General features: G+C 39.5%; 1 protein-coding gene across 4 annotated transcripts in view; it reads left to right on the forward strand.

The window, feature by feature from the left end:
• Nucleotides 1–12,596, forward strand: part of BCAR3 (BCAR3 adaptor protein, NSP family member) — a 69,937-nt gene that overhangs the window by 51,370 nt on the left and 5,971 nt on the right. For all 4 annotated transcript variants that reach the window (XM_018072078.2, XM_018072079.1, XM_018072080.2 and 1 more), the window contains 4 exons: nucleotides 6,851–6,979; nucleotides 8,100–8,542; nucleotides 9,134–9,234; nucleotides 11,040–11,680. In XM_018072078.2, the coding sequence (XP_017927567.1) occupies nucleotides 6,851–6,979; nucleotides 8,100–8,542; nucleotides 9,134–9,234; nucleotides 11,040–11,680 (1,314 nt within the window). The remainder of the gene's footprint in view (nucleotides 1–6,850; nucleotides 6,980–8,099; nucleotides 8,543–9,133; nucleotides 9,235–11,039; nucleotides 11,681–12,596) is intronic.

Consider the following 12,596-nt stretch of genomic DNA (forward strand, 5'->3'; position numbering starts at 1 on the left):
CTTATCTTGGATGAATTGCAAACAGTTTTTATAGATAGTAGATCTTAATTAATATTTCTTCAGTGTGTGATGATCTAAATCTGTTTTACTGGCATCCTCAAGCTTCATATATCCAGTTTCAGCATGTATGTGGAAGCAGTTGGATTTGATAACACGTAAGTTACAAGTCATCACCACCCAGCATTATGGGTCTGCTCTTTTGATGTTAGATTTGTTATTTTTGGAGAGGTGCAGATCTGAAAAGACTGACTTATCAGAATTATGTGGAATTTTGTATAGCTCCCTGAACTCTGTTGAGTTTTGATGAGTCTTGTACTATAATTTGTTTTTTTTTCAATTTCCCATGGTAATTTTATAGTTTATCAAACTGTGTGCCCTCTATCATAAATAGGTGGATAGCACAGGGACCATTGGTGCTCTGTAAGCAATTTCTGTTTGATGGGAATGGGAACATTCTGCAGTAGGTATTTATGCATTTAACTTCTTGGTAGTAACTTTTATATGGATATGTCTCAAATTAAAACAAAAAAAAAGAAAAACCCTACACAACTGCTAAAATCCTTTTGATTTGGTAGTCAAAATCCTTAGGGTCACTGAGTGAGTAGATTACGAGTTGACTAACTCTCAGCTCAGGATTTGTCAGGATCCACATTTTAGGAATGAGGCTGTCCTCCTAGCTCTGAATGTGGTTACCTAGAGTTGTAGTGGAAAGTGGATGTTGAATCCACTAGAATTAAGTTTTCCCATTACCTTCACTTAACTTTGGACTGAACTTTGTACTAAAAGACTTTTTTATTTTCCTTATCCTAACAAATATCTTATTTATTAGTTGTCATGTTTTAAGCCCAACTGGCAACTAAGCACCACACAGCCACTTGTTCACCCACCCCCTCAACCCCCCATTGGAACGGGGAGGAGAATGAAAAGTAAACTTCTAGGTTGAGGTAAGAACAGTTTAGCAATTGAAATGAAGTAAAACATAATAATAATATTAAATAATAATAATGATAATAGAAATAAAAAATGCCAAGTGATGCAAAATACAGTTACTCACCACCCACTGACTGATGCCAGACCTCATCCCTGAACCCTGATGTACCCCACTGCCAGGTAACTCCCCAGTTTATATCCTGGGCATGATGTTCTATGCTGTGGAATATCCCTTTGGCCAGTTCAGGTCACCTGTCCTGACTGTGCTCTCTCCCAGCTTTTTGTGTACTTCCTGACTGGCAGAACATGAGACACAAAAAAGTCCTTAACTTAGGATAAACATGACATAGCAGCAATCAGAACATCAGTGTGTTATCACATTGTTCTCATACCGAATCCAAAACCCAGCACCATACCAACTACTGAGAAGAAATTAACTCTATCCCAGCCGAAACCAGGACATTAGTTAATAAAAATTGGCCACTTTTCGGTGGATGTCAGGCAGGTTATGTTGTTTGTAGTGGCAGACTGAGAGCATACACATGATGAAGTTTATTTGATTTTAAAGAGCTGACACAGTCATGATGAAAATTTTCATAGTAATTTATTATCTTTTCTTTGGTAACCTTAGGTAAACAGTCACCTGTTACCTAAACAAGGTTGTGGAAATTTTGTGGCTTTAAAATTGCCATTGTCCTGCATTTATTCATCTGTCTGAGTGGTTTCAGATTTCTCCTCCGTATTCTGGGCATGGTGAAAGTTTGTATTTGGTCTGTCTCAACCAACCAGTTAAGCCACACAAAAATAAAATCCTGCACAAGTTGACATTCATCTATGCAATGAGACTTTTATCACCCATTTTGTACTTCCTATTACTTTAATATAGCACTTGCTATAGTCCTGTGTGAACTTCATACACTCTAGAAGGTTAAACTGCCCCTGGAAAGAGCATTGCACCAGTTGTAGTTCAAAATGTCCAAGTTAATCAGAAAATGGATTCGTGTGTTTAGAAACTCCCTTTTTCCAATTAGTTCTTTCTCAAAAAAATTATTCAGAAATTACTCTGTCCATGTGTTTTTGTCATTTTGTAAGGAGAAAGACAAGAATGTTTTCCAGCAATGATGGACAGTTTGGTTCCATGCTTAGTGCCAGTCTGTTTGGTTTGGTGACCAATTAGGAGAGTTTTAGAAGTGAAATGAAATACCTTGTACTCATTAAAATAAAACTAAAACATATTCTAAATTGATGTAACTGTATATTTTAAAATGCTTATATTCACAGTGCCAGATAGGCACTCTGATTAGGATCACAAGAGCACTGGATTAAAGACTGAAGGGATCTCTGCAACCAGTGAAGTATATCTTGATCCAGTATTGGAACTTTGACAATAAAATGTTCATTTTCAATATGAACAAGTTGATTGCTCTCTAGTGGCTTGGCAGTAGAGGAATTTCATTAATATTTCACTTTTCCAGATGTTTTTAGTGTCCTGCGCCTGCATGTCCTCTCCCTTCTTTCTTATTTCACATCTTTGTCTTCCCTCTTGCTATTTCCTGTCCCTGCCCCAGCATCCCATGTTTTCTGTTGACCAATTTTCCTGTTCAGTACATTTATTAAAAGTTTAGGAAAAGTACTAAAAGTTTAGGAAAGGTACTGGCTGGACTTTTTTTTCCTTAGTTGGATCACACTTCAGTTTTCACAAAGCTTCTCATTTATCCCTAATAATCATCTCCTTTCTTTTTATTTTTTTTCTTGAAACCTTCAAGGCAACAGGAAATCAGGTGGTTCCAAGGCTGCCTGTTGGGCTCGTTTAAATATCAGCTGGCAGAGTTGTGCAAAGCACCAGGAAGTAATTGAGATTGGATGGAAATGTGGCCACCTTTAGTCTTGTACCTGTAACAGTCCTTGGCTGTGCTTTGCCTAAATAATACTTTGCCAGAAGGATACAAAGAGAGATTATATGAATTTTGGCTTTATCAGAGCTGAGTGAGGTGATCTAGCATGACAGATTTTGGACCACTTCCAAACAGTATCTGAAAGTAAAAACCTTTCCCTTATAATTCAAGCTGTTTAAGAAGAAATAAAAAAAAATGAACCCCCCCCCAATCATCCAAACAAAACCCCCAAACCAATAAACCAAACTCTTGATCACTGTAGGGAGGAATTAATTAATAACAATTGAGATAAGACATGAAGGCTAGAACACGTAAGATGCAATGTGGGATATATCATGTGTGATTCTCCTCTCAGGTATTGTCATATTTCACTGGTATAAGTACTTCACTGGAGTTGTTGCAGATGTGAACTGGAGAAAGAATTCACTGCCAATAGGCAACAGAAGTGACTGTGGGACTTCTATTTTGTTTACTACCAAACTCATACAGTAGATTATTCAGCACAGTCTAATGTGATTAATTCAGTTAGGATGGTTGGCACAAGAGCTTCCTGTGTTTCTTCAACTGTGTTTTATTGCAGAATACATGGAAGTCTTTAATTTTTCCCCTAAATTATTTTAAAATTTCTTTTTACTATCCACTTCCCTATCTAGCTGTAAACGTATATTCAGCTTACTTTCTGTCATTGAATAGGAGCCAATAAAGTGCCTTAGACAAAGAAATAAAGTGAGGGCATACTACTGAAGGAAGGTTTGTCACTGTGAAGTTAGTGCAACTTTACAGCATACCATCGCTGCCCATTAACTTTTGGATGCTATTGGGAAATGAGGCTGAAGTATCTGCATCCCATTGTGTGGAACAGGTCACCTTTTCTTTTAAAGGAAAGCCCACTGACATAGCTAATTACACTGTCCTAAGGTTACACTCTTCTTTATTTACAGACTAACGTGTTTGCAGCAGGCTGTGCCTGGAGTGATTTTTGAGCCCTTGCATGAGGTGAAGTTTAGAGCCTGTGCAGAGTTTCTTGCAGGGCCAGAGGCCTTGGATACAGTGTTTAGCATAGAAAGGTATAGGCTGGTATGATTACAGACAGTTCATCAGTCCCAGTTTTCCTGTAAAGGACATGAGTTGTATAAGAAATCAGTCTCCGCTAAGAAAAAACTGTCCAGGAAGACATGCTATTACTGAACTTGCTTACCTAGGCAGTTTTCCCCTTGTATATTTTGGGATTTGTGCTAGCCACAGGAGTTGTTTCACTAAGTTCAGAGTTGCATAAGGGTTATTTAAGCATGTTTGCTTCACCTCAGGAGATGTCTGACCTCTGGCAATCAGAGTATACTATGTGTGGTAGACCATGGTGGAGATTTTTAACAAACCAATAATCATGAATGTTAACAATTCACTTGGTTTGGATTCCTTAAATGTTTTTCTTGTGTTGTTAGATGTAATTCAAGTGCAACATGTGTCTCATTACATTTATTTGAGTAGTAAAAAATCCATTTAACCACCAGACGAAGTTCTAGGGTTTTGTGCTGTATTTGTAATTGATGTGTATCTCTAACTTGATCATCCTGGGTTTTTTAAGATAAGTTGTGTCAGTACCGTGGATAAAATTAGTCCATACGCAAAGACCTATAGTTCTTGTTGGCTAAGAATCTAACTTTCCTAAGCAAATTCAGTTATTGCCTTTGTATGCTATATTTTGGTCCATTTCCAGTAGTTTTGCCTACCACTGAGATACAGCAAGATGCTTTTGGCATGATGGTAACAATTCGTATGGTAGCTTTGGGTTCTTTAAGATCTCTCTTCAGTCAAAAGCATCTTTCAAAACATTAAATACAATTCATGTTGAAGTAGTAGTTCCTTTCAGATGATTGACAAAACACACAGCTGTGAATGTAAGAGCTTGGTATTCCATTACAGCGGGATGCTGTTGTTTACACTTGGAGGGGAGGCTTTAAAAGTTCTCCAGCCACTTCCTTGTGCAGTCAGGGGAAAAGGGGCTCTTGAAAAGTCTCAGCTCAATTTATGTGCTCTTCACTCTACCTTCAGGTTATATAGATACTATAATCCCTGCTATCATTCTGTAAGATGTGTCAGTGAAATGGCTGTCAGTTTTGGAATCAATTTTAAATGGATACCCAGCCATTTGAGTTGGGAAATTCATCTATGCTAGTCTAATAGGGCACAGGGATCTGGAGTGGAGGGCAGATTTTTGGCTTTACTTGACTGTGTTTTGACACTTCAATATGCTTTTGGACTTTGGTCCTCACCAGTCCCCTTCTATGACTCTTCCTACATCCAGTAACTTCACCTCTTCACGTTGTACATGGCTTTATGAACGAGCCCTTGCAGTGAAGGTCTTCTTTTTTTGTGGCATGGTTTCTTCCTGAAAGATATACTCCTTGTTGAAAATGCTTGTCCATTGTGAACCACATTTGTATGGAAAAATAACACCCTATTATGGTTCACAGAAGGGAAACTGGGGTGAAAAGTTATTCTTTACTAGGTTGTTTTTATCTTTTGCCCTTCTGTGTACGCTACTACATTCATTTGTGTTTGTCTAAGAGAAGCCTTAGTTCTCTCTGAGGAAACCAGAGAGAAGAGGAGAATTTGTCTCAGAATTTCTCTGGGCTCCCAGCATGCTTAAATAGTCTTGGCAGCAGGATGCCTCTTCTGGCATTATTCCACCAAAAATCTGCTGTCTGGTAATCTGTTGTAATTCAGTCTGCTTGAAATTGCAGGGAGGATTGTTGAAAGAAGTGTTAAATGTGTGCCACCTGCTCCCACGGTTAGGTGCTGTGAGTATTCAGTGTGAAGAAGAAAATGCTATAGAGAGCAAGTGTTCATGGAAAGAACAGGATTGGTGGGCAAGCATTCCCAGTTCACTTTTAAATAATGCATGTGTTCCATATTCACCTCGGTGTGTCAGTGAAAGGAACCTGTGAGCTTTGGCTCATATCCACAGCTAAGAAAAGAAATCCATAATGCACTGGAGCAAAATGTTGCATTTTATTCTGTGCTGCAGCTGGAGGCCTTCTCTCTCCCCTTCCCTTTTTTTTAAAGTGATCTTTCTCTTAAGAGAGTGTATACTCTGATGCTTTGATCAGTATAGAACCTGTTCCCAGGCTTTTGAAACTCTCCAGCACAACAAAGAAGGGCTGAAGTCCCAACCCTCGGAGAATGAAAGGAAGTCCAAAGTACTTCCCTTCACTGACTGCTTATGAAAGAGTTTGTGGCCTCTACCCAGAGAAGATACCGCACCTTACTTTGTTACCAACACTGCATCCATAAGGACTAGTGAGCCAGAGTGGTCCAGTATGAAACTTGTACTCTAGAAGATAGAATTTTTCTGGAAAATCTTACAGTGGTTATCTAGTGGTGATGGAGATATCTTCAAGCAGATCTCTTGCTTTTTGTGCTAAGGGGCAACAAGAGCTTTTTTCCCTTAGGAAGGGAACATCTTGGGCATGCAGATTTAGACAGATAAGGACCATCAGAAGTAAGTCCTTTAAGGCTGAAATTTTACTTTGGCAAATTGTTTTTTAGTGCAACAGAAATACTGAACAACTGTGTATGTCCAAGTTTGCCCATCTTGATGCATTTGGAATGTTCTTAATTGGAAGAGTTCAAAAGGGGTTAGGAGGAAAGAATCTGATTTGAAATGGAAGCTTAAAGAGGAGGAAGAATATTGAAGCAGGGCATTTGTGTCCAGCTCCATTTTTTTGGATATAGTTGGAAATCAGATTGGAAAGAGGAAGTAAGAGAAGTGACTTTGTAGGTGTGTCGTTACTAGTTTGGTTTACAGGCAGAACACTTTGCTCCGTTCCGTGTGGTGTAGAACAATCACATGTTATCTCACTGAGTGCTGAGTTTTGCAAATACAATCTAGAGAGCAAAGCCAAGCCAGCCTGCTGAAAGCAGCACCTGCATTCCAGTGCAAGTCATGTGATGGAAGTTATAACCCAGGTAAAATGTTAATCACTAAACTTGGCACAGTTGAAGCTTTTAATCTTTTATTGCAGTTTTCTAGGGAGAGGCAGGTTATGGACAACAGCCCGGAAAAACTGAAGAAGGAGTTAGAGGAAGAACTGCAGCTGAGTAGTGAGGACTTGCGTAGCTATGCCTGGTACCACGGACGTATTCCTCGGCAGGTACGTGGTCTTTGCTTTGCCAAATGTACTTTGAGCTTCTCTAGACAAGCACAGTTTCACTGAAGTACTATACACATCTCTGATATCTGCATTGACTTAGTAGAAACATAATGCCTATTTGTATGAAAGCTATGGTATTTATCACAGCTTGGCATAAAATGAGACTGAGGAAGGACTTAGGGGAGACCCTGGTGGAAAATAAAGATATTTCAGGATTGTTGTGCACTGAATAAAGGTGGAAATGGAATTTAAGCTTTATATGAGAATACCATGCCCACGTATTGTTCAGGCATACTGACGTGAATTTGGTTCAGTGTTCTTAACCAAAGTTAAAATGTTCTTGTTAACTTTCTTTCTTGCACTTGGAATTTGGGAGAGAGAAAAAAACCGCAACAAAATCTATGCAATAACTTAATTTTGATCCTTACAAACGCAGTTAAAAACATATTAAGGCTGTGGTTGGATCAGAGCTTCGGTTCCCGAGCACCTGGAGCTCCCCCTGCGGGCTTCCCTCCCCGCCCCACCCCGGTAGGGAGAGCAGGCTCAGCACCCACTCACGACACTCGGCTCTGACTTGCGTCAGTTTTAAAAGCACATGAAAGGAGTAACTCAAAACAGAAAAACAGGATTTCTCTGACTCCTCCTAGTCAGTAGTATTCACGTGCAGTATTCACAGAGAATAAAAAATGAAAGCTTCTGTCATTTAAGGTAATAAGGAATGGGCAAACTCAGGGATCTCGTAGTAATGGCTTCTGAACTTCAGTGTGACTGTCTATTCAGATGCTTTAAACTCTAAAATCCTGGATCATTGCTTTCCCTTCATGCCTTATTTTCTTAGTAAACTAGAAGAAATGTACATGCAAAAGTGGATCATTCTGCTGGCTCCTTCCAAGAAGCCCTTCCACATCTCTGCTGTGGGATGAGCTTTTAATTTTAGATTTGGAGGCATTATTCTTATTGCCACACTTCATGCTTTGCTTCATATTCATGGCTTTGTATGGCCTTCCAGAGTAGCCAAATTAATTATTATGTTTAAGAATATTTTGTTGCAATGTGTTATTTGACTACTTGTTTTCTGATTCTGAAAGTATTTTTTGTATAACTCTCTTTTTCCTCCAAGGTGGCAGAAGACCTAGTTCAGAGGGATGGAGATTTTCTGATTAGGGATTCTCTCTCCAGTCCTGGGAACTTTGTTCTTACTTGTCAGTGGAAAAATACTTCTCAGCATTTTAAAATCAACAAAACAGTTCTAAGACTCAATGAAGCCTACTGCCGTGTTCAGTATCAGTTTGAACTGGAAAGTTTTGACAGTATCCCTGGCTTAGTTAGATACTATGTTGGGAATCGTTCACCAATATCAAAGCAGAGTGGAGCAATTATTTTTCAGCCTATCAACAGGACTGTGCCTCTCAGGTGTCTAGAAGAAAAGTATGGTGTAACTCCAGTCCAACAAAAAGAACCAAGTACCCCTGAAGGAAAAACAGAAACTGCAAAAAGGCTGAGTCTTGGTATATCCAGCATGCAATCCCCGGAGCAGAGCATACCCAGAGGAAATCTTTTGAGGTACTTAATTTTGCTGTACTTATGGAAGGAAATGAGGTAACTGTATCAGATTCTGATGTAGGTGATGTGCATTTTCACTCTGATTTGAGATGGAAGGCTAGGCATGAGGGTTTGCTGATTTTTAGCAAAAGATCAGCAAATCCACAAAGTGAGAGCAAATGTAGGTTCTGGAAGCACAACAGCACTGCAGCTTGTTCTTCAGTGACTTGGCAAGTCCTGACTGCTTAAGACAAAGGATTAAAATAAAATGTTGTTGCTGCTCCAGAGAAGTCTGGTTTTCCATATTTGACTCCTGAAATAAAAAAGCCAAGTGTGGGATAATAGATCCCAATTTCAGTGTCCAAATCAAATGTTCCGTTAGAAGTTCTTAGTGTTCAAAGAAATACCCTCATAAGTGCTGCAAGGTGACACATGGTATAGCCCATTTCACTGCCACTGCAACAGCATGAAGTACTTTTTATTATTATAAGCTGCCCAAGTGGAAAGCTAATGATCCTTGCACTGTTTATGATAAATTCTGGCAGTTAGATATGTATGTTAAGAGTGTTACATATACTGATGTGGTTTTGTTTGCATTTTTGTTTACCCTAGAAACAAAGACAAAAGTGGTAGCCAGCCAGCTAGTTTGGACCATGTTCTGGAGAAAAGATTCCCTTTGAAGGCTCACCAGTCAGAGAGTTATCTGCTAATAGGTATGTTTTGTAATTAAATGTTTCACATGTAGAATCTGTGTGTTCAGGTGGTCTGGTACTCTTCAGACCAAAGTGAGAGTGCTGAGTGTTCTGAGCACTGTAAATACAGTTATATTTAATGACCACAGTAAGCTGTGTTGTCACCCTGCTTGCTTTTTAGGTCACTGAAGCAGGATTTTTATTTACAATGCACCAGCTAGTTGAGTACCTTAGCACACAACTCAGCAGGCTTTCATGCCAAAAAATGACAGCTACAGTTGGCATTAATATCTTTTTTGATGGTATTACCTTTCTTCACTTGTGCTTTACAAGAACTGACTTGTTTCAGTCATGTCTTTCTGACAGAAGTCTATTAAGTAGAAGTGGTGTTTCATGGAAATTCTGGTAACCTCTTTTTCTCAGGGTAAAGTATGCGGATGTGGTAAATGTTCCTCACGGGGAGAAAAGAACTGCGATGGCTTTCGTACTCAGTTCTGTCCTTCTCTCTCCCTCATTCTCTCTACCCCCATCCCTTTTGCTTTTTATTACTTTTGCTCTGTCTGGTTGTACAGCCACTGTAATCTTACTCCGGGGCTACACAGTGTGCCAACACTTGACTAGTTGTTGATTGTGGCCCTTTCTTTCTCATATTCTTCAGAGGTTTAAACAATTGTTTCCATATTAACACACTGTATATGGAAGCTTGCAATAATGCATCTCTTCCCATCTGGACAAATTGTAGTGTTTGACTTTCAGGGCTGCTAGTCATTTTGAATACAATACTGTTAAAATTCATAGTGCTTATTGTGGAAAGACTTCTCATGGCAAGGAGAATGTTAAGTATTTGTATAGTGAGGCTGTATTCTGATAGAAAAGATGTGCTCCTGTATTTAACAGTGGGATGGACAGACTTTTATGAAGCAAGTTTCTGTCCATCTGTAGCTGAATTGATTATTACAATCCATGGCTGCAAAAACTTTTCTTTTGGTACTATAACAGCCTCAAGAGTCCTGCCGTGCATTTTGTTGTGGGATTCTTCGACCAGGTTGTGGTATCACACTGTTTTATGAGTGGGGACAGGCTATGATTTGCAGTTTTTGTTTTCTGTCTGGAATCAAGTAGTAAAACCCACATGATGCAATAGCCACTTTGCTGTAGATATCACCAAGTGCACTGAGAATTGCAGACTGGGAATGTCTGATACAGGGATCAGTCCTGTATTGCATGCAGAGGTTTGTATGTGCAGCGGGTACAGGATGAGGCATAGATACACAGAAGTATGTGGATGTGTTTCTCCAGCTCTTCAAATTACCTACTGTTCCACAAAAAGATTAGCATCCCTGAAATTCATTCCTTCCATACCTTATTGCAGGTTCAGGCTTGACTTTGGAAAGTTTTGCTTTCATCTCAAACTTGTCATTCTCAGAAATGACTCATCTTTTATGTGGTGTGGCTGGAAGTTGCTGTTTTTATAGCCTAGATCAGGTTACAAAGAAACCTCCTATTCCAAGCCATGGAGGCCATCCAGCTCTGACAGTATAGCCTATGTATGCAGCAGGGACTGGAATTCTTGTCAGCATTACCACAGAATAATACTACGGTGCAGCTGTTCCATGTATTTGGGATTTTGGGAGGATCAGCAAGTATATGGAACTTGCTGGCTAGCTTATTCCTCAAAATATAATTACATATACATTTTTGCCAGCGAATAATTTACATGATCTAACAATATTTTCCTTAGGAAATAGCATTAAGAGATTAACTCTGGGACAGGGTTCAGGAGTTGTATATATTTTGGCCTTCTAAAATGCCATTTTCCCCTGCAGGTTCAAGACATCCATCTCGATTACCTGAAGCAGAGACAAACTCCTGTCCAAGTTCACCTGCATTTAGAACAGGCAGTGAACCATCTCTAAGCCCCACAGTTGTTCAGAAACTCACCTTGGAGTCACAAGCAGGGGAAGCTCTAAGAGGATCAGACAGTCAGCTCTGTCCAAAGCCTCCACCTAAACCCAGCAAACCCCTGATGAAGCCCCCAGGTTCTCCTTTGGCTTCCCACAGTTCAGAAGGACACTACTGTGAACTAAACCCTACCAGACATCCTGCAGCAACAAAACAACACTTATGTCAGAAAAACAGCTACGTGGAATATCTGACACGAAAGGAGAGGGGAACACACTCATTCAGGAACTCTGAAACGAGCTATCTGATCCTTGATGATGATCATCCTACAGTGAACCCTGCAGATCCTTTGGAAGCTTCAACTCAGATGACTGAAGAGGACATCATCTTTTCTGCACCTGTTTTTGAGACAGTGTCTAGTTTTAAACCAAATGATTTTGAATCCATACTACTTCCTCCTGAAAACAAGCCATTGGAAATGTCAATGTTAAGAAGAGTTAAGGAGCTTTTCACCAACAATAACCCAAAGATTATTGCACAGCATATTCTTCGAATGGACTGCAAGGTAAAAAAAAAAACAAGTTCATGCATTTTATTTTATATTGTGCAAGTTTAGACTTTTCAAAGAACTGATTTGAAAAGATTAATGGGTAGATTCGCAGCTAATGTAATGTTCGTATTGCTTGCAGGAATTTTTTGGTGGTTTTTTTTCCATTTGGAGAACAAGAATGTTTACAAACTCTTTGGACCAAAGGTCTCTCATCATCTTTGACTTTACTCAAATTCTCAGTGTTCCATACATCTTTTAAATCTCTTATCAGTTGCTGCATCTCTATGAATCAGCCTTTTTCCTGTAGTGCAGGAAGAGCTATCTGTGCTGTAAACATTGGAAAGAACTGCTCATGACAGGAAATGCTAGTTAGCTTGCATGGGCAAAGAGCAGACAGACGTTACCTGGTTGCCATATGGCTGGTTGTAAGATAGCATGTTCAATGGAACTAAATATATTTAAACTTCTAAAACCAGCTGCTCTTCTAATCTTTGTCTGAGTTCCTGTCTTACAACTGGATAGGTGGTGTAGGAAAATAGCTATCGGGACTAATGCATTTCTGTCCAATGAGAGAACTGTATTGTTAGTGGAATTGCTTAGAAAGACGTAAAAACACAAACTATTTTTGACAATGTAGACTTTGGTCAGCTGACAGGACTTGGAGCTCAGCTGTTGAATCAGAAAGACAGGAGAATCATCTCCTAATGAGGTGATGACTTTGTGTAATGAAAGGAATGTAATTGCAGTTGAATCTGCACCATTTTGCTTGGATGACCGAGTGCTGTACCTGCAGAGCAGCTAGAGGAACCAAGTGGTATAGGTATCTAACCCCCAGGCTTTGTTGGGTTTTAGTTGTTTGGGTTTTTTTAAGAGGAGTTTGAGAAACAAAATGTGGCTACTTACTGGGGAACTCCATTGCAGACAAGAAAGG

Source organism: Manacus vitellinus, unplaced genomic scaffold (assembly GCF_001715985.3).
Source record: "Manacus vitellinus isolate BGI_N305 unplaced genomic scaffold, ASM171598v3 scaffold_21_pilon, whole genome shotgun sequence".
Taxonomy (NCBI): Eukaryota; Metazoa; Chordata; class Aves; order Passeriformes; family Pipridae; genus Manacus; species Manacus vitellinus.